At 34.8% G+C, this 24,305-nt stretch overlaps 1 protein-coding gene across 1 annotated transcript in view; it reads right to left on the reverse strand.

The window, feature by feature from the left end:
- Positions 1-5,102: 5,102 nt before the first annotated feature.
- LOC114333901 (lysozyme) overlaps positions 5,103-24,305 on the reverse strand; it is a 133,522-nt gene continuing 114,319 nt past the window's right edge. Inside the window, exon 4 of the mRNA XM_028283897.2 lies at positions 5,103-5,407. Coding sequence (XP_028139698.2) covers positions 5,258-5,407 — 150 coding nt within the window. The 3' untranslated portion in view covers positions 5,103-5,257. The remainder of the gene's footprint in view (positions 5,408-24,305) is intronic.

The raw sequence follows: 24,305 nt of genomic DNA on the forward strand, positions 1-24,305 counted from the left end.
AACTGTTAAACATAAATCTCCATTAAGAATGAAAATATGGAAATATATGTTGGCCACAGACGGTTCTTTAATAGACTCCAGGCAACAATTTCCCCTGATCATGTTTATAAAACATACGGAATACATCGTATATACTGAAGCAATTCGACAACATACTGTCACCAATGGCACGCGTTTGTTCACGGCTTAGGCTCCGCCCATGTATCGTTTTTGTTTTCGGTAGCGATTCTAAACTATAAAAGGTGGCGAATCTCTACCGAAACTCTCAATGAGCCTCTACGCCGACGACACAGCGATAGCGGCCAAACATAGAAACGTAGATATAGCAGTGACCAACCTGCAAACAGCGCTACAAGAAATAGAGGAATGGAGTATAAAATGGAAGATAGCCATCAACTCGGAAAAGACACAAGCGGTTCTATACAAGAAAGGAAGACAACAGCCAGAGGAACAGCTGACGGTACAGAACAGCCCCATCGAGTGGAAAAACGAAGCTAAATACCTAGGAGTCATCATGGACAAAGGATTAACCTTCCAAAAACATGTAGAAGCCACAGTCCAGAAGGCCAACATAGCGAAAGCAACACTAAGAGGACTTACAGGCAGAAAAAGCAAATTAAGACTAAAAACAAGGTTAAGATTGATAAACAGCATTATACTACCGGTATTAACATACGCATCTCTCGCATGGGGACAAGTATGTAACACCCACAAAAAGAAGATACAAGCGGTCCACAACAGCAGCTTGAGAGAAGCCGCCAGAGTCCCAAGATACGTAGCAGAAAGATTCCTGTTCAGAGAACTCCAACAGGTGAGAGTCACCGAAATTATGACAGACAAGGCAAGGGTCAAATTCGCGGAACTGGAGCACCACCCAAGTCACATACTGCGAGAGATGCTAAGGTATGATGAGTTCCACCGATGGAAGCACAAACGTCCGAAACAGCAAATAGTGGAATAAAGTGAACAAAAGTGAAAAGTGATAGTAGTCAGTTCGTAGCTCGAAAACAAGTGCCGAAGACAGCGTTACACACGAAGATCCAACACCACGATCACCTTCAAGGTAAGCCAATTATAGAAAATTACAGAAGGGCGCAAGCCCCCAAAAAAATATATATAAAATATAAAAAAGGCGTAAGCCCCCAAAAAAATATAATAAACCAAAAAAACACATAAAAACTCGAGCAACAAGTCATTGGGCAGAGCCCAATAGAGCTCAGCACAATGACAAGTAAGACGATAAAGGCATAGAGCGCATCACGCTGAGCCTAAGATTTTTGCATTCGATTAGGGTACCACATGGAATCTTATTACCCAGGATTCCATTGTGAAGAGCATTTGGCTACGATAGTTGTGACCTCATCGCGCATCAGCGTGCTATGGGGGGGGGGGGGGGAAGGGATGGCCTGGGGCATTGGAGCGAGGTGGGGTGATCCCTGTTTATACTCGGATCAAAACACCTCGCCCCAATGAATTGTTACACCCGAATGTACTCTTTCGAGAGGGTGGACATTCCCACAGGTCGAGTTGAATCAAATTGCTTGCTTGCTTGCGAAACTCTCTCAGTCTTCACTCCTGACGTGCCTCTCGCGGGCTTCGGCCTACGCCGTGGCGGCTATGTGGCCTCTTGTACGGACAAGTTGTCCGCTTAAATAGTGCTGTGCTGCAGTTCCTGTTTCTTCGACTTTAAACTGTGTTTTCACTACCTTACTCCTGCTACTTTTAATGTAAGAATACGAGATGAACTCTCAACCCTTAGAAACGGCAAATTAAACTTTAAATATGGAATAAAGATGTCATAGACGACTTAGCCAAACAACACAAGTCACAAACCCTATCGATGATAGGGTAATCGTCTACACGGAGGATGGTCTACGGGGCTACTTTTCCAGATTGCAATTTCCCCGATAGATGATAATACTTTGCAGATATGGATTACGATCAACTTATAAGTTATGTATCTTTGTAAAGGTACACAGGCGTTCATCTGTACGGGAAAAAAGGGGACCAAATTATAAACGTTTTCATAATCCGTAGAAAAGCTTTTGACGCAGAACCATATAAAAATAAATAGAAGTAGCTAGAGCGAAATAGATCTCCCCTAATGTCCACTGATCGATATAGATACCCGCTGAACGGTCTAAATAGAGGACACCACTGGACGAGATGTATTTAGTAAATGTAGGTTATTAGAATAGTTCGGTGTTGTTATTTCTCGGCTAGTCAGAGATTTTCTGTTTCATAACAATCAATATTAAAAAAGAAGCCGAAGCCAACTTAAATCGCTAACTATTAAACAAACGTCTCCGATATGAATAATCAATTTTTTGTATCCCATATTTAAGTAAATAAATTAATTTTGGCAAACGATTTTTTATCACTGACTTACCAATAGGGTCTATAGTCTATATTGTGAAGTTAGTTCATATTATCAAAAACGGATATCTTAGTTTTTCGAGTTGTCCACAGTCCCCGATTAAGAATCTTAGGGCCTTTAGGCAACCTAAGCTATAAGGCCCCTTAAGAAACCTCCGCCTTAACCCTCCAGAATATCGGATATCCCCTCCATCTCCAAGCGGTATTCCCTAGATATTGTTATGCTCTGTATTTTCTCTTTGATATGAGATTGATCAGGATCAGCATATTCTTATTTTGATTAATTAATTAATTATTTTAATTAGGTACTCCCAAATGTACTTGTGGCAAAATCGGAGATCTAACACATGTCATATTAGAATGTCATTTACACATAAATAACATAAACTACCTTTATAAGGAATTAAAAGATTTAAAATGTTTTTCCCAATAAACCTTAATACTTTAATATTTACTAATGGTATGGAAATTCTTCATCTCATTTATAAACATGTTAAATTATGTAAATACAAGTTGTAAACGTAATATGTACTAAATAGGCATAATTTGTTAATGTGGTTTGAAAAAATTAAAAGAAAAACAATAATATATAAAAACACAATAAAATAATAAAAAAAATAGAAACAAAAATAAAAAAGAATAGAAAAATAATAAAAAGAAGTAAAAAAGTGTTTCGCACAAATTAAAATATATATTAAAAAACACAGTAAAATAATTAAAAAAACAAAATCAAAAAAACAACACAATGTACCTATGTATCTATAAAAATAATATTGTAGTATGTACTTATGTTATGAAATAAGAAATTTATGGTTATGAATCTGCAATCAATCACAAACAAGTCTGGCTAATTGGCTCTGACAAAGCCATTTTTCAAAAAAATACTTCAATAAGAAATGCTCTTCAAAATTATGTAAGTGTAAAAAGGTCTAACGTATTGTGCAAATCTAAATGCCATAATGTCTCAACATGTGAGAATAAACACTATTTTTTTATTTTAATTACGACAATATAAAAATAATAAACATTAAAATTAAAAAATGACGTCTTATTATACCAAATCTAATAAATTATGATATTTTAAGCTAGATCGGGGTTTGACTAGTCAAACCCCGATTTCATAAAATTAAATTTCGACCTTTGCCTGACCAACTTAGTCTCTCCTAAGTTTGACTAGTCAAAGACCAAAATTGTAATTTATTTCGGGCTTTGACTAAGACCGTCAGTCAGCTAAGGATTACCTAGTCAAACCTAGGAGTGCCTGAAATTCGGGCTTTGACTATATACATGACTTATTTGCTCGAAAGCCAGCTTGATTTGCTCTTAATTTTTGGTCTATTTTATTTTTCATTCTATCAAGCATGGTACGGGTCATTATTTAACTCGCAACACATAAAAGGGTTATAGGTCTCCAGTTCTCGCACTTTGTGGTGTCGCCTTTTTTCGGGATAATGATTATAATGCTTTCTGTCTATTCTTTTGGAATTTTCTCTTGACTCCATATATTTTCAAATAGTTTATACAGTAAATGTCATTTTTTCAGTGTTTGCTCACCTACAATATCATCTGGACCTGCTGGCTTTCCCTTTTTGAGTTGTTTTATACTCTCTATTATTTCCTCTCGGCTGAAGTTAAATACATCAATATCTAACGGATCCGGGTTTTCTTCTTTCTCAATATTTTCTACTGAATTCACATTGTGGTTAAACAAGTCGGTGAAATACTCCATCCATCGTCTTGATATTTCTTTTTGTGCTGTTAGTATTTGATTATCTTTATCTCTAATATGTGTGTTATATGGTGTCCATCTCCTGGCGAGTTTCCTTGTGTTTTCATAAAGTTACCTCATATCATTAGTTGCCGCAGCTTGTTCGGCTTCTGTTGCTAAATTATCGTAGTATGTTCTTTTGTCTTTTCTTGAACTCCTCTTGACTTCGATGTCTTTTCTATTCCTCTTTTAGTTCGCTTTTTCTATCTTCCTTTGTTGTTAATATTTTTTGTTTAATTTCTCTTCTTTGTACAATCTTGTCCCAAGTATCCTTTGAAATCCATGGTTTATTGTTTCTGAGTTTTTTACCAAGGACGTGTATTCGGCTGTATTCTTCGATATTTTCGTTGACCTACTTCTTTTCTTCCTTATTGTCAATTCCTCCTGGCCTGGTATCTTTTTTCTTGTTTCTTCATTGTCAAGCCATTGCGTGTTGTATCTGATCCTATTGTTATCCTTGTGCTTCTTTTTGGCGGTTAATCTGATTTTCAGTTTTGCTCGTACTAGTGTGTGGTATGTTGATACATCTGCTCCCATCTGCGATGTTACATCTAATAATGAGCTTCTCCATCTTTTTGCTATACAAATATGATCTATCTGATTCTGTGTCTTTCCGTCAGGGTATGTCCATGTTGTTTTGTGTATTATTCTCTTATGGGAGAAAAGGCTTCCGCCTATAACAAACCCGTTTTGGGCACATAAATCTATTAATAATTCTCCATTTTTATTTCTTGTACCTATGCCATCTATGCCCATCACTGTTTCTCTATTTTTATTTGCTTCACCAATTTTAATGTACAGCCTCTCATAAGTATGAAGATGAATATCTTATGTTTGTTCAGTAATTTGTCACATTGTCCTTGTGGTTGTTGCATTTAGTCAAATTAAAATATAGTGATATTTAAAAAAAGAGTTTACTTAAAATACTATACCTAAAAAAATAGTTGTTACAATAGTGTATTCTATGATGTCAGTTATTTTTATTTAATTGTAATTACAGCCCTTAAACATATTGAATTACATTAAGTTGCAATAATCATCCAACAAAATTCATAGAGTAGTAAATGCGTTTCTATCAATCTTCCTGTTCTCAATCCTGGGGTTACTCCAACATTACTCTGGTCTACGTCCAACTATCTCTTTACATTGATAATATCGATTTCCAAAAGGTTGTGGTAGATTAGTTCCTTTGCAGCCATATCCACCATGCGTGTGAATACTTGCATAATCGTCACAGTCTATTTTACCATCACCATTGCAATCCTAGAAGATAAATTAATAAAAACGTTAAAATAAATAAAAATGTATACCATTTTTATTCAGTTGCAATGCGAAGGCAAAACAATCTTATTTTTCACTTAGAATACGGAGCGCAGTCCAGCACTCTGAATCGGCGATTTTCGACTCTTACTGGAGTCATCGTCGGAGAGGCGTAGGCCTGCTGCTCCATACTCGAAGTGACCAACCATGAAAGCTTATCCCCACATTGCAAATGACGTGTATGGATTAGGTGAGTAGCGTCATCTTACAATTGAAAGGTAAAGTTTTCAATCCTAATAGCAACATTAATAATATTGAAAAATATTAAAAATGTTACTAAAAGATTTTTATATTGAAAACTTATTGGTCCATTTCCCTGGTGCCACCTCCAAGGCTTCTACTATATGCAAACCAGATGGATGCTGCAGTGAAGACAAAAGGGAAGGAGTTCTACACTATGCAATTCACAACCCCCGTCTGCAGCTTGAGTTCCAACGGAAAATGGACCTATACTGGAGTCGCTTAAAAGATGGAATCCAAGGTTGCGTGCAAGCACTGACCGGTCGTTCGAAGCCAGACCTTCTAAGAACCGTTTACAACGTCACTGTTTGTGTTCGCACTTTCGATGGTGAATTTCGTTAGGCAGTGCTTAAAATTCGGTTTTGTTTAGCTGTGTAAACGTGGGAAAAGTGGTAACATCAGGAAAGGAACGTTTAAGAGTGCATGCCGTTCACGTGATCAGTCCATCTTTTCAGCGGCTAGACTATAGTTACTCTATAGGAGTAAGACTAATATGAAATAAATAAAAATGTATACCATTTTTATTCAGTTGCAATGCGAAGGCAAAACAATCTTATTTTTCACTTAGAATACGGAGCGCAGTCCAGCACTCTGAATCGGCGATTTTCGACTCTTATTGGAGTCATCGTCGGGGAGGCGTAGGCCTGCTGCTCCATACTCGAAGTGACCAACCATGAAAGCTTATCCCCACATTGCAACTGACGTGTATGGATTATGGATTAGGTGACTAGCGTCATCTGACAATTGAAAAGTAAAGTTTTCAATCCTAATAGCTGTTGAGATGTATCAAAAAATAAGTATTTTAATACATGTAGCGCCATCGGTTGATAACCAATGTAAACATATTGTATTGTATTGTAAGTTGCCGGTGTGACATATTGAAATAAAATAGTCGTTAATATTGAACTGAACATGGCGTTTGTCATTTCCAAGTACCCCAGAAAATCCTTCCTTCCACATTGATTTCAAGAGGTTATGGGCCCAGTTAACGAGTTTTAAGGAAGTTTTAACCTGAAGGAATAGGTTGAAGGTTTTTCTGGTAACGTCGTCACGTCGGGTCAAGTGAAAAGTGAGTTAGCAGTTTGTTCATTGTTCGTAGACAGAAAATGGCGGCGGATAATTATTTAGCAAGTGTTCCAAAGTTAGTGGGTCGTGAAAATTACGATGACTGGTCGTTTGCAATCGAAAACGTGTTTGTGCTCGATTGACTATGTGATTGCCTGGTACAGGGCGGGGAAAGAGATGAAGACAAGCAAAAGAAAGCGAGACCAAAACTTTGTTTGTGCATCGATCCATCCATTTATGTACATATTCGCGACGAAAAAACAGCGTTGGATGTGTGGACAGCACTAAAAAAACTGTATGGTGAGAAAACTTTTACGCGAAAGATTGATTTACTTAGGACTCTCATAAATATACGACTGGATAATTGTGGTAGTATGGAACAGTATATGGGGCAGATGATTGAAACAGCCCAGAAATTAACTCGGATTGGATTCGGAATTACTAGTGAATGGGTCGGTTTGTTGTTAGTCGCGGGATTGCCGAATAGATTCACTCCAATGACAATGGCTTTGGAACACAGTGGCATTAAAATAACAGCAGATTTAATAAAATCCAAAATCCAGAATTCAATAAAAAAGTTAATCGATATGCAGAAAGATTGTAACGGTAGGAACGCAGACAGTGAAAAATCTACTGGTAGTACTTTTGTAAGTCAAAGTCAAGGCAAGTTCCGAAAACATCCCAAAGAGGGCGGTGGTAGTTCCAAAAACAATGACAGAAATGACAATTATAACAAAAACAAATAACATGTGATTTGCTATGGATGTCAACAGGTCGGTCATTACAAAAACAAGTGCCCAATTTTGAAACGGGAGTTTGAGAATTTTCGAAAACGGCAGAGAAAACCGGAAGATAAAAGTGCCTTTAGTGCGGTCTTTTTAAATGGTGGATTTAATAATAGTGATTGGTACATTGACTCTGGAGCAAGTGTGCATCTAACGTCAAGAAATGACCGGATAAAGAATGCATCCCAGGATATGGAGCTCAAAGAAATTTTAGTAGCCAACAATGAAAAGATGTCTGTGTTGTGTACCGGAGAAGTAGAGTTAACTACAGTAAGTAGCAACAAAAACTTTGACATTGTAGTTAAAAACGTTCATTGTGTACCAAATATTACAACCAATTTACTCTCAGTTAGCCAGTTGATTTTAAATGGTAACAAGGTTGTTTTTAACCAGACAGGTTGTGAGATTTTTAATAGTAAAGGTACAAGTGTGGCTACAACTGATTTAATAAATCAAGTTTATAGACTTAATTTTGTCAAGTCTCAGCCAGTGGCGTTCTCTACGTATGCTCAAGATGGTTGTGATTTGTGGCATAGACGTTTCGGTCATATCAACTTTAGAGACTTGGGTATAATGAGGGACGGGGCGCAGTTGCAGGCTTGGACTATAAAGGGGGACAATTTTGCATAATCTGTGTCAGGTATGCTGTGAGGGAAAGGAGACTCGGTTACCGTTCAAGAGTAGAGATGTGGTCATTAATGAAAAACCAAAGCTGCTTAAAAACTTTGATTTTTTAAAATCACCAAGCAATGAGATTGCGTTGACAGAGGTATTACCTCAAGTGGGGGATCCAGACCAAGGTAAATTCCCAGATAGACTCTCAGATGAGGAAGAAAACCATAATATTTTGGATGATGACCTCGGAGATGACTCGAATGGCCCAGAGTATGTTCCAGATAAAGTGATCACACCAGAAATACCAAGTATCTCAAGACGATCCGATAGAACGAAGAAGCCCAAGGTCTTCAAGGACTATGTGACATTTCAATGTCATAAACAGCAGGAAGTACATCTAGAAGATATTCCATCCAGTGTGTCAGAAGCTCTATCCAGACCAGATTCAGACAGATGGAAGACGGCCATGGATGAAGAGATGCAGTCTTTTGCAGAAAGTGATGCATGGGAGTTGGTCGATACTCCAAAAAGTGGAACTTTAGTTGAGTGTAAGTGGGTTTTTAAAACCAAAGTTGATTGTGATGATCGGGTGTGTTATCGGGCTCGCTTAGTGGCTAAGGGGTACACTCAACGTGAAGGTGTGGATTATGAGGAGACGTTTTCTCCTGTAATAAGGTATTCAAGTTTATGATTGTTATTATCCTTATCTGTAAAGTTAGATTTAGATGTTACTCACGTGGACGTGAAGACGGCTTTTTTAAATGGTGACTTGCAAGAAACAGTATTCATTCGTCAACCAGAAGGTTATATTTTTAAAGGTAATGAAAATGAAGTTTGTCATTTAAAAAAGGCTATTTATGGATTAAAGCAGTCTTCTCGAGCCTGGTATCAAAAAGTGAATGAAATTTTGATTGGCCTAGCATTTAATAAATCAGATTATGAATCTTGTGTCTATATTAAGAAAATTGATAAGAGTTTAGTTGTAGTGGCTCTATATGTGGATGATTTTATTATTTTTAGTAATGATAGGACCCAAACTGATTTATTAAAGGCAGAATTATGTTCAAAATTTAAAATTAAAGACTTAGGTCAATTAAAATTGTGTCTTGGTATGAAAATTCATTGGGATAAAGATACTATTAGATTAGACCAAAGTGCTTATATTGCAAACTTATTAAGAAAGTTTAATATGGACCAGTTCAATGTTGTGAGCTCATCGATAGATAGTTTTGATTTTGGAGAAAGTAGTTGCAAAGAAAAAATTGAAAATCTTTTATATCAAAAGTTAATTGGTAATTTAATGTTTTTAGCAGTTTTGACAAGGCCAGACATTGCATATAGTGTAAGTTTTCTAAGTCAATTTAATAAAAGTCATAATGAGTATCATTGGAAATGTGCTAAAAAGATATTGAGGTACTTAAAGGGGACTGAAGATATTTGTTTGACATATAAAAGGGATGATTTAGATTTAACAGGGTTTGTTGATGCTGATTGAGCCTCAAATAAGTTAGATAGAATATCTTACACAGGTTTTGCTTTTAAACTTTCGGTTGGTGCAATTTCTTGCAAGAGTGTTAAACAGAAGTCAGTGGCTCTTTCTAGCACTGTAGCAGAGTATGCAGCTTTAGGGAAGGCTACTAAGAAAGCCATTTATTTGAGAAATTTGTTGTCGGAAATTCAGGGAACACTGGAATCAGTTGTTTTGTATAATGACAATCCAGGGGCTCAGAAGTTATGTATGAATCCAGTATTCCATGAAAAAACAAAACATATTGACATCCGTCACCATTTTATCAGAGAGGCGGTTCAAAATAATGTTGTTGAATTAAAGTATTTATGTACTGATGAAATGTTGGCTGACATCCTTGCTAAAGGGTCGAAGAATGTTAAAAATTCTAAATTTAGGCTAGGTTTGGGTTTGAAGGTTTAGATTTTTTGATAAGTGGGGGTGTTGAGATGTATCAAAAATAAGTATTTTAATACCATCGGTTGATAACCAATGTAAACATATTGTATTGTATTGTAAGTTGCCGGTGTGACATATTAAAATAAAATAGTCGTTAATATTGAACTGAACATGGCGTTTGTTTTTTCCAAGTACCCCAGAAAATCCTTCCTTCCACATTAATTTTAAGAATAGAAACATTAATAATATTGAAAAATGTTAAAAATATTACTAGAAGATTTTTAAATTGAAAACTTATTGGTCCATTTCCCTGGTGACTCCTCCAAGGCTTCTACATTATGCAAGCCAAATGGATGCTGCAGTGAAGACAAAAAGGAAGGAATTCTACACTATGCAATTCACAACCCCCGTCTGCAGCTTGGTAAAGTTCCAACGGAAAATGGACCTAGTTACTCTATAGGAGTAATACTAATATGAAATAAATACAAATGTATACCTACCATTTTTATTCAGTTGCAATGCGAAGGCAAAACATTCTTATTTTTCACTTAGAATACGGAGCGCAGTCCAGCACTCTGAATCGGCGATTTTCGACTCTTATTGGAGTCATCGGATTATGGAGCAGCAGGCCTACGCCTCTCCGATGATGACTCCAATAAGAGTCGAAAACCGCCGATTCAGAGTACTGGACTGCGCTCCGTATTCTAAGTGAAAAATAAGATTGTTTTGCCTTCGCATTGCAACTGAATAAAAATGGTATACATTTTTATTTATTTCATGTTAGTATTACTCTTATAGAGTAACTAGGTCTATTTTCCGTTGGAACTTTACTGAGCTGCAGACGGGGGTTGTGAATTCCATAGTGTAGAATTCCTTTCCTTTTGTCTTCACTGCAGCATCCATCTGGCTTGCATATTGTAGAAGCTTTGGAGGTGTTACCAGGGAAATGGACCAATAAGTTTTCAATTTAAAAATCTTTTAGTAATATTTTTAATATTTTTCAATATTATTAATGTTGCTATTAGGATTGAAAACTTTACCTTTCAATTGCCAGATGACGCTAGTCACCTAATCCATACACGTCAGTTGCAATGTGGGGATAAGCTTTCATGGTTGGTCACTTCGAGTATGGAGCAGTACGCCTCTCCGACGATGACTCCAATAAGAGTCGAAAATCGCCGATTCAGAGTGCTGGACTGCGCTCCGTATTCTAAGTGAAAAATAAGATTGTTTTGCCTTCGCATTGCAACTGAATAAAAATGGTATACATTTTTATTTATTTCATATTCGTATTACTCCTATAGAGTAACTAGGTCCATTTTCCGTTGGAACTTTACCAAGCTGCAGACAGGGGTTGTGAATTGCATAGTGTAGAGTTCCTTTTGTCTTCAGTGCAACATCCATCTGGCTTGCATATTGTAGAAGCCTTGGAGGTGTCACCAGGGAAATGGACCAATAAGTTTTCAATTTAAAAATCTTTTAGTAATATTTTTAATATTTTTCAATATTATTAATGTTGCTATTAGGTTTGGAAACTTTACCTTTTAAAAACGTTAAATTTCATAACATTAAAAATTACCATTATTATAACATTCTCATTAAAAAAATATCGATTACGTCATCACGCCCAGACGGATGACGTCATTAGTATATATGCCAAAAATCATAATTTAAAAATAAAAATCGACCTGTTTCGGGATTTATTTCCAAAATCGCTCATTCACGAATAATGAATTTATTTCATTTTAGTCCACAGTATGTACATCGTCCTTTTTGGAAGATGATTACAAAAGTCTTAAAATTGGTTTTAACTGCTTCGTTTAAGAGAGTCTACTACTTTCTGAAAAATTTTAGAGTGCAGGTTGGACGCGTTTCCGCGTCCCGCGTCGTTAACATATTTACGTTGTCGGACTAACTAAACGCGGCTGTAAATTTGTCTCGACAATGAGTTTTGTAATAACAAAACTACCCCGCTAGAGTGACATCTTGCGGGTGTCAAACTCTACAATTTTGTTATTACAAAACTCTTAATTTTTAATTTAAAGTTCCTACTTATATTTAATTATTAATAAATATTGTTGATCTCTTGTCCGACAAATTTACAGCCGCGTGTACAGTAAGGGAAAAAACTCCTTACTGTATAATATAATATGTATCAAAATATGTATATAATTTTAAATAATTTCAGTTGTTACGAAAGATATTTTTTCTAAATATGCAAACAAAACGCAGGTTGATTAAGGCAGTTTTGTTTGTGTAACCTCGTGGACACTCACGTATAGTTTTACTTTTCAAAGTTCAAATTATAAGGAGATATAAATAGCCCACAGAGGGATTGAGATTATTATGATTGTAGTATTGTTATTATTCAGATCGTTACTATGCTAGTGAGCAGTCCTGCGAGAAGGGTGTCCTAAAGGACTACCCCGCGAAACAACATCTTAATAACCTTATGTTGATTGATGTTGTAAATCGTAAATAAAGTTATAAAGTTAGAGTCAGTGTTTCAACTCGACATTTTCAACCCCTCAAGATTATCATGGCAATCTACCAACGTAACAATACGAACATAACATGGTGACTCATAGCCCTTTAAACCTGGACAGCTGAGACGACAGGAAGCTGAGAATAAATAGAATATGGGAAATAACCAAAACAAAGAGAAGGAGGAGCAAGTATTTATAAACCAAGCGGGAAACAGCGGAGGCACCACAGCTACCAAAGAAAAGGGATACGATATATCTATTCCAGAAATATCGGGAATAGTAGCATTTGCCCTAGTATTCATATTCGTCGTATGGTTGATGTATAGACAATGGAGAAGGCAGCTGGAACGACAGATCCGACGAGAGTTGACTAGATCAACGGAACTGCTGAGAGTGGATACCCAGTTTCCAGGAACAGCCACGAACCAATGAGAGGGATAAAAGACAAAGTGAGTACATTGGTTTACCTTTTTATATGTGTATATTTAATCATTATACAGCTGGCTATATATATATATATATATATATATATATATATATATATATATATATATATATATATATATATATATTTCATTTTTAATTTTATTATTGTTAAAGAACTTTTCGTTTCGTTTCGTTTGTTTAAATAAAAATTACAATCTTTAAAACTAAAAATAAAAGTAGAAACATTATACGATCATGTTTCATTGTTTTTAAATACAAACGCTAAATGCATTAATACAGAAGGCAGGTCATGATTTTTTTTAGTAAGCAAAACGATTATTTATTACTACTTCCTATTGCATAAGTGAACTTGAACTGAATACATGGATCATTTTGCATAATTTCTACATTTTCGTTAGGTGCTACATCTATTTATAGAATTTATTAATTTACTTTCATGATATACACGGAAATAGTTATATATATTAGTTGAACGAGTAAAAAGACTATCGGGAACCATATTTTATTTATGTTCGAAGAAAAATTTCGACAAATTTTGGAGGAACTAAGAATATTGAACAGGAATTTGGGAAAAGACACGATACAACGACAAAATAGCTTGAATATTACCAATAAATGGTTGGAAAAATGCAACGCTTACAATATACAATTTAGAACAACAAAGCGAAAAACAAGAGATAATCGTCAGGGGGATAATTAGAAGGAAAATAGAAAGAATTGAAGCAATAAAAGGCGTATTAGAAAAAAGAAAGGAGAAGCATAAAGGCGATACAATGGCAGAAAAATTTGATCTCAAAACCGCAGGGAACCTGATCCCACATATTGGAAGCACAGAAGAATCGATCAAGGCATTCACGGATGCAATCGAATTATACAACGAATTTTTGGACGAACTAGGAAAGAAGCAATTGATTACATACGTATTGAAGGCTAAACTGACACAATCAGCGAAACTACGATTAAAAGGTCCATATGGCACGATTGGCGAACTAATAGCGGATATTAAGAAAAAGACGACGGTGAAACAATCAGTACCAGTTTTATCGGCCGAGATAAACTCAGCCAAACAAGCACATAGATCCATAGAAAAATTCGGAAGGAATTTGGAGGAGCTTATGGCTAAGCTTACGATTGCACAAGCCAATGGCAACAGTGGATCGGAAGAAGTGTTAGCAGGAGTTAATGTAAAAATTGCTACAAGCATATTCAAAAATGGACTCAAGGATGAAAAAATTAAAACAATACTAAAAGCAAAAGAAATCGCAACTCTAGCGGAAGCAATCGCTATTGCTAAGGACGAAGAATCAATGGCACGAACAGAGACTTCAAATGTATATCACGTGTGTAAGGCACATAGGGAAGGAAGAAGAAACATAGCGCACGGATATAGAAATAGATTCGACAGAAGGAAGGAAGAAAACAGAGATAACAGAAATAGAGGACCACAGGGACAAATGAGACAACAATACCATAACCAAACCAATTTTCAAAAACGTAGAGGATCTTGGAGATCACCGAGAGGAGAGAAAAACAACCAAGGGATGCATCAAAGAGGATATAAAAGAGGTAATGTAGCAGGAACATATTTAGCTACAAGCGAACAAAGGACCCATAAAATACCCGAAGTAGAGTTTTTTCGTGACCCCACGAATAGAAGCTAATCAATTCGAAATAAATGGATTGAACTACATAACAGCGCATTTTAAAGGAAAAATATACGACTGTTAATAGATACAGGCGCAGCTGTTAGTGTAATTTTCAACGAAGCATTAGACAATGACGAAGACATAAATAAAAGCAAACAAATCAAATTAAATGGAGTATCAGGAAGTACGTTTACGATGGGAACACTTTGGTGTAACATAGAATTAGTACAAAAATCAGGAGATATCATCACATTAGGACATGAATTTTCAGTCATAAAAAGTTTTTCACATAATGTGGACGGGATAATCGGCTCAGATTTTCTGTCAAGATATCAAGCAACAATAAACTACGAAACTTTAGGACTAACACTGGGAATAAAAAAGAAAACATCGGAAGTACCTATGGAAACAATAGGGGAAATTTTTCGATTCTACCAGCAAGATGCGAATCTATACATTTTTTTATGTAGGAACGGAAACAGGAGAATACGTGGTCATGCCACAAGAAGTTTGCGAAGGAGTACTTACCGCAGGATTGATAGTTTAGCCCATTAACGGTATGCTACCCGTAAGAATGATAAATGTAAATAATACAGATATAAAAATTAGAAATTTTAAACCTACAATACAGATTTTAGACAAATTCAATATTTTTTGCATGGGAGAAACAAGACAAACGGTTGACAGAGTCGAACGACTTTTGAACACCATACAAACGGAGACCATGACATTAGAAGAAAAGAGGTCCATAGAAAGAATTTTTGCGAAATACGCAGATGTTTTTTATCTAGAGGACGATCCTTGCACTACAACGAATATATACAAAGCAAGAATTAGATTGCAGAAAAATACGACACCAGTTTACAGAAAACAATATAGATTGCCACACGGACAGAAAACGGAAATCAATAAACAGATAGCCAAAATGTTAGAGGAAGGAATCATTGAAAACGCAGTATCGGAATACTCATCACCATTACTTATGGAGACTTAGGAAAGTTAACTTGAAACTTAACCTAAGGAAATGCGAATTTATAAAAAAGGAACTCTTATACTTAGGACATAAGATTTCGGAAAAAGGAATAGCCCCAGACCCAGAGAAATTAGTAGCAATGCCACAATATCCTACACCCCAGAACGCGAAGGAAACAAAACGGTTCGTAGCATTTGCAAATTATTATAGGAAGCATATAAACCATTTCGCGGAAATAGCCGCACCACTTAATAGATTATCTAGGAAAAATGTAAAATTCGAATGGACGACAGAATGTCAAGAAGCATTTGACAAACTAAAGACAGCATTAACAAACCCACCCGTAATGGAATTCCCGGATTTATCGGAAGAAAACAAATTTATTTTAAGGACTGATGCTTCAGGAATAGCATTAGGAGCCACACTTTCAAATAGTAATGACAAACCCGTAGCATATGCTAGTAGGACACTGAACAAGGCGGAACTAAATTAGCCTACAATAGAAAAGGAATTACTGGCAATAGTATGGAGTATCTCTAAATGGAGACATTACTTACTACAAAAAGAATTTGTTATCCTAACAGACCACCGTCCGTTAGTATACCTATTTGGAATGACTGACCCGTCTAGCAGATTAACGAAATTTAGACTAAAACTGGAAGAATATAACTTCACAATAAGATACGTGAAAGGAGCAGAGAACGTGGCAGCAGATGCCTTATCACGGATTGAAATCGTCAGAAGAACTGAAACAAATAAACAGAGATACGGGAAAACACATGTTGGTGACAACAAGAGCACAGGCTTAAAGGCAGGATGAAGTACAGAATTCGGAGGACGTAAAGACTGATCAACCGGACGTTGTCGAATTGCTGAAACCACCGAAAAATGGGATAGAAGTAAAACTGATAGAACTGATAGAAGGAGGAATACAAACATATACAATTGAAATCTGCTAATATATATATATATATATATATATATATATATATATATATATATATATATATATATATATATATATATATATATATATATATATATATATATATATATATATATATATATATATATATAGAAAACAATATAGTATTTAATAAGGATGATGATATTATTTATCTAATCCGAGATTATCGATCAACGTCAGCGTTACACGCGTCGTTGAGAGACTCGGAAAGTAAAGAATCTCGATCGGCGTTAGCACTCCGAGCAACGCTGGGAGACTTAGTAAATATGTGCACACAAAGGAAGATTAAGGAAATAGTGATAATAAAAAGTAATAAGAATCGACCAACGAAATACGAAAGGATCCAAGAATTTTTAAAGGAAAAGGTATAAAAGTTTGTATAATACAGGACAAACAAAATATAGCAGATTGGAAATTGAGAAGAGTTATAATTAAAGACTTCCACATGTTACCTACAGGAGGACATGCAGGTATAAATAGGATGTACAGAAATATACGGAAATACTATTCCTGGAACGGATTACGCAGAGATGTCGAAGAATATGTAAAAAGATGCGATGACTTCTAAAGGCACAAGCACTCGAAAATAAACACACAACCCATGAATATCACATCGACAGCTACCAGCGCATTTGACACGATATTCATAGACCTTGTAGGCCCACTCGAGGAAGATGACAATGGAAACAAATATATATTGACGTTACAATGCGAATTAAGCAAATACATAGAAGGATATGTAATAAAGAATAAAGAAGCCGAAACAGTAGCCAAATCATTGGTAGAACATTTCATTTTGAGGTATGGAGTACCCAGAAGGATTGTAACAGACCAAGGCACAGAGTTTATGGCAAGAATATTTAAGGAAACATGCGTATTGCTGCAAATAGAGCAACTAAACTCCGCAGCATACCACCACGAGACAATTGGAGCTGGAGCGTTAGAGAATACTCATAAGCATTTAAATGCGCATCTGAGAATACAACTGTCGAAATTCCCGACAAGTTGGAGTACATGGGTACAATATTATTGCTTTGCATATAACACTTCAGTACATTCAGCAACAGGTTACACACCGTTTGAATTGGTATTCGGGAAAACCTGTAGACTACCGACAAATCTACAGAACGAAGTGGAACCACTATATAATTTTGACGACTACCCTTTAGAGCTAAGATACAGACTTCAAACAGCAACGAAAGAGGCCAGAGAGACGCTAACAAGTGCAAAATACGATGCCAAGACAAGCACCGTAACATATAAACAAAGAGACAAGGTATTAGTTAGGAAAGAGTCAACTTCAAAACTAGATCCTTTGTTTTCAGGCCCATATACAGTTATCGAACATAGAGAACCTAATGTTATCATAAATAAAAACAATAAAAACTTAATAATTCACAAGAACAATGTTAAGCTGTATACTGATTAGATAAATAAGAGGTACAGGGGTAACCAATTAATAGTGCAAAGTGTAAAGTGAAAAGTTGACTAAGTGAGAATAGAAAGAAGACTACTTAATACTCACGGAATTAATCATTGTAAACGATTTTTTTTGTTGTCTTCATTAAAAAACGAGCTATGTAGGTAATTAACACCAAACGGGCGAACGGAAAAATGAAGAGCAAAGGTTTTCCATTGCTTTCATTTTTTCCCCGATGGGAGGTGTACAGTAAGGGAAAAAACTCCTTACTGTATAATATAATATGTATCAAAAGATGTATATAATTTTAAATAATTTCAGTTGTTACGAAAGATATTGTTTCTAAATATGCAAACAAAACGAAGGTTGATTAAGGCAGTTTTGTTCGTGTAACCTCGTGGACACTCACGTATAGTTTTACTTTTCAAAGTTCAAATTATAAGGAGATATAAATAGCCCACAGAGGGATTGAGATTATTATGATTGTAGTATTGTTATTATTTAGATCGTTACTATGCTAGTGAGCCGTCCTGCGAGAAGGGTGTCCTAAAGGACTACCCCGCGAAACAACATCTTAGTAACCTTATGTTGATTGATGTTGTAAATCGTAAATAAAGTTATAAAGTTAGAGTCAGTGTTTCAACTCGACATTTTCAACCCCTTAAGATTATCATGGCAATCTATCAACGTAACAATACTAACAAAACACGCGCTTCGTTAGTCCGACTACGTAAATATGTTAACACATTCGCGGTCATGACTGCATATGAAGTCATTTACTCCATAAGAATACGTGTATAAAATGACAGCGTGTCCGCGAATGGGTTAATGACGCGGGACGCGGAAACGCGTCCAAACTGCACTCTGAAATTTTTCAGAAAGTGGTCACTCGCTGAAACGAAACAGTTAATACCATTTTTAAGATTTTATAATCATCTTCCAAAAAGGACGATGTACTGTGGAGTATTTGGCCTTGCCACACTGTATATAATATTTATGTTCTATTTACAAAAATAATTTTTTACCTATCTACAAAACCGTAATTCTCTAATCTTTATTCTCTTTTTGGGTTAGTATTTAGGTCAGTAAATGAACTGATCAAATATTTTATCTACAATAAAATCAACAACTGACATACAATAAAAAAAGAATAGTGGATAGACTAGTAATGACCATCCACCCATAACCACGATTGATCTGTTTAAGGTTGTGAGCTCATACTTATATCTGGGATTCTGGGATCATTGATTACAAACACAGGGTCACTACAGGAAGAAATAAAATTTATATGTGATCTAGCAAAAGTCAACGTAGAAACGATGTCGAAAATATGGAAGGACTCTTAGTCCATTGAAATTGTCCCCCGGCGGCCATCTTGGAAAAAGGGGCAATATCTCGTAAACTAGCACCTCTACAGAAAATTTAATTACACATAAAATGTAGCAAATTAAATTTTCTACAATTTTAATTCCTTTACTTTTTATCGTCAAGTGACCAACAAAAAGTTATACATAAATAAAAAAGTTATAAACAAAAATAAGACAAAATTTTGTAACAAGTTTCCTTTTGGAGGTTAACTTTTTTTCATTCATTTAACAATAAAATAACATCATAACAATTTCGTAGAGGATTTTTCAACTAACAATTTCCGCTCTCAAGTTGTTTCATTTTATTTATTTATCTAGGTTTTACAGCGCTCCAAACTTGGCCAGATTCTCGAATGCTCATAGGAATACAATAAAAACAAAACGTTAGGTTTACTTTTTAGGACGGGATTCTGCAGAAAGGATCCAACCCACACTTTGTTAAAACTGAAATATTAGCCAAAAACTTTACGATAAAATTTAAAATTCTGTATTAAAAATAATTATGGTTTAACATTAGAATCGTTAATATTGTACCACTTCTGCAGAATTGTTGGATTCCTTCTGCAGAATCCCGTCCTTTATATCTATATATTTATTTATTTGTATCCCTATGAGCATTCGAGAATCTGGTCAAGTTTGGGGCACTGTAAAACCTAGATAAATAAATAAAATTAAACAACTGTATAGTGACAATTGTTCGCTGGAAAACCCTCTACAAAATTGCTATAACGTTATTTTATTGTAAAATTAACTAAAAAAAAGTTATAACATCCAAAAGGAAACTTGTTAAAAAATTTTCACTTATTTTTGTTTATATCTTTTTGTTGGTCGCTTAACGATAAAAAGTAATACAGTGGAACCTCGATAACTCGGATTAATCGGGACCGCGGCCGATCCGGGTTATCGAAAATCCGGGTTAGCCGGAGAATATAGTAAAAATTAATAAATAACCTCCATTATAATTACAAAAACATGAAATACATATGCACAGTACACATCTAAATTACGTATAGTTGTATAGAGTGTAGAGTTTTGTTCATTTCTTGGTAAAAAACTCAGTCATACTGTAGAGATGTACCGACACCATAATATGGTAGGTCTGGATCCAGCGTACGAAAAAAAAGTTGATAAATAGCAAGCTGAAAATTTGTTATTAGCTTAAGGGTGTCTAGTCGGACAAACATTAATATATGGGACACATAGGGGACACTGGAACAGGGGAAGTTTTAACTGTGGAACAGGTTAAAACTTTGGAACGGTCAGACCACGAAAACGGCACATGTATTTTGTCCGACAGAACAGACTTAAACTCTCCGAACAGAGATTAAACTGTCATGCAAAAATCAGACTGCTATTTATCACCAAATTGGCGTTTTAATGAGTGGAACATGTAGAATATGTCAAATGACAGGAATTATGACAGGTGATAAATAGCAGTCTGATTTTTGCATGAGAGTTTAATCTCTGTTCGGAGAGTTTATGTCTGTTCTGTCGGACAAAACAAATGTGCCATTTTCGTGTTCTGACCGTTCCAAATTTTTGACCTGTTCCACAATTAATACTGCCCCTGTTACAGTGTTCCCATATATCAAAGTTTATCCTACTAGACACCCTTAAGCTATTAACAAATTTTTAGCTTGCTATTAATCAACTTTTTTTTCATACGCGGGATCCAGACCTATGGTATCATAATATCATATTATGATGCTGCAATAAATTTATTTTAAAGATTCGCCTTTATCAATCCTACCTAATGTTTCTAGTTTCTTTTCCATTGTCACTACAACATTTTTACGTTTTGTTACCATTACGTAGACAAAAATCACACAAACACAATCTGAAGCACGATTACAGAACGGAAGTGATTAATACGACTACTACACACAATATGGTTACAAGGAACAATGTTGTTATTTAAGAACAGACTAAGCCCATTGTTTTAAAAAGGAATTTTTAAATAGTCACGTCTATTTTAAACAATGCTAAGACAGTTTGGCATAAATAAAGGAAAAGGAATACAGACAGGTTATCTCTCAAATAATATTTGGCCTACATACATTTTTATTTGATAAAATTGTTAAATTGTTTATTTGTTAAATTTTTGTCTGATGAAAATCGGTCCGGGTTAGCCGGACTTCCGGGTTATCGGGGGCCGACTTATCGGGGTTCCACTGTACAAACAAAATTGTAGAAACATTAATTTGCTACATTTTATGTGTTACTAGATTTTCTGTAGGGTTGGTAGTTTACGAGATATAGCGCGAAATCCCTTTGTATCCCTTTTCCAACATGGCGGACGGGGGACAAGAGTGGCGACCCCAAAAACTTGAACTTAAGCTTCTACTAAGCCCCACTACACATTAAAAAAATAAAATTGACTCCTCTAACAAATGGTCTATGGCATAAAAAACGTAAAGTTTCAATGGACTATCTCACACTTTAGTGCGGCAGATTCGTGCAAATATTATAAGAATTGTGCATTTAATGATAGAAGCAAATAATTTGGACCACATATACTACACATACAAAAGGTTCAAAATTAGATATGAGACCATCTCAGATTTTACCTTTTACAACAATGGCGGACATTCAAAATGGCGGCGATACATATGTGACTAATAGCACGATAACTTTTAAACGAAAACGAAAACGAAAACACGAAACGATAACTGGCCTATTAGAAATATTTTGAGAACTAAGGGCAACAGAATCATGAAAATTGGAATACAGGGGTTTTGAAGGATGATCTATTAAATTAAAATATTTTCATCTCTTTCCGGTTATACCGGAAGTTGCTTATAACTTCGTTTTTTTTTAATGGGACACCCTATATATTTTTACATTTTTGGATTTTCTTCGATGTCTTCTTTCTTAAAATATGAGGATTTGTAATGTTATACAGGGTATTTTAAAAGATAATTACGTTTTTTTATTAATTTCGTAGCAATATTCACTCCCTGTAGAATTGTAGTAGTTTGACAACTAAAACTCTACTTACGTTCAAATGATTTTTAATATAGTCTACTATTGTTAAGAATCATTAGTATAGCTAAATTTTTAATTTTAGTATACAGGGTTGGTCGAAACTCGGAATGAGTATTTTCTGAGTTTTATTAAATGGAACACCCTGTATTTTAGTATTGTAATGAAATGATATTTTATGGTACTTTTTTATTTCTTAAGCATTCCCTATACCTAACTGCTTTAATTTGTGCTTAATTGTTAGTCACACCAACAATCTTAACTACGTAGGTATTTAGATAGCTAAACCATTATTGGTAATTTTAAGTATCGGTCTGGATTAACATGTATTTATTTCTGAAAAATTATTTGTGACTGAATATTTTCATGGCCAACCTAATAAAATTTTAGGTATTTTTTGTTGCAATTAATGTTTAGTTTGAATCATCAATTACTCACAAATTAAAGCAGTTAGGTATAGGAAATACTTATAAAATAAAAAAGTACTATGAAATATAATTTCATTACAATACTAAAATACAGGGTGTTCTATTTAAGAAAACTCAGAAAATATTCATTTTGAGTTTTGACCAACCCTGTATACTAAAATTTCAAAATTAGCTATACTAATGATTCTTAACAATAATAGACTATATTATAAAAATCACTTGAACGTAAGCAGAGTTTTTAATGTCAAACTATTACAATTCTACAGGGTGTGAATGCTGCTACGAAATTAATAAAAAAAAACGTAAATATCTTTTAAAATACCCTGTATAATATTACAAAATCTCATATTTTAAGAAAGAAGATATTGAGGAGAATCCAAAAATGTAAAAATATACAGGGTGTCCCATTTAAAAAGCAACTTCCGGTATAACCGGAAGTTGCAAAGAGATGAAAATATTTTCATTTAATAGATCATCCCTCAAAACCCCTTTAATCCAATTTTCATGATTCTGTTGCCTTTTGTTCTCGAGATATTTCTAATGGGCCAGTTATCTGCCTCACCCTATATATTAATTTTTCAAAAAGGTAATACCGGCATTGAAAAGCTCGTAAAAATATTTTTCAGGAAATATTTCGAACTTTTTCGAAATATGTGCGGCAGATTTGTGCAAATATTATAAGAATTATTGTGCATTTAATGGTAGAAACATATAATTTGGACCACATATACTACACATACAAAGGTTCAAATTTAGATATGAGGCCATCTCAGATTTTGCCTTTTACAAAAATGGCGGGCATTCAAAATGGCTACTATACATATGTGACTAATAGCACGATAACTTTTGAACGAAAAGTCCAATTTCGACCAAATTTGGTATATATGTTCCTTTTTTGATGCATCAGATCGACTTCTTGAACCGGAAGAATCGGTTTGCCAGAAGTTGTGTTTTTCCTGATTTTTTATGTAAAAATATGTTGTTTGTTTTTTCAATTCTTTTACCCAGTATATATTAATTTTTCTAAAAGGTAATACCGGCGTTGAAAAGAGCGTAAAAATATTTTTTAGGAAATATTTGGAACTCTTTAGTTATATTAATTACCATTTAATAAATGTATAACGTATCTTCACCTGTAGGTACCTATGCGCGGCAGATTCTAGCAAATAATAATATAAGAATTATTGTGCATTTAATGGAAGAAGCATATAATTTGGACCACACATACTATACATACAAATATTCAAATTTAGATATGAGGCCTTCTCAGATGTTCTTTTACAAAAATGGCGGGCATTCAAAATGAATCTGCCGCCCATAGGTACATGTGAACATACGTTATGCATTTATTAAATGGTAATTAACATAACTAAAACGTTCAAAATATTTCCTAAAAAATATTTTTACTCTCTTTTCAACGGCAGTATTACCTTTTTGAAAAATTAATATATACAAGGTAAAAAGATTGAACAAAAATAACATATTTTTACATAAAAAAAAAAAACAGTAAAAAC

Source organism: Diabrotica virgifera, chromosome 7 (genome assembly GCF_917563875.1).
Source record: "Diabrotica virgifera virgifera chromosome 7, PGI_DIABVI_V3a".
Lineage (NCBI taxonomy): Eukaryota > Metazoa > Arthropoda > Insecta > Coleoptera > Chrysomelidae > Diabrotica > Diabrotica virgifera.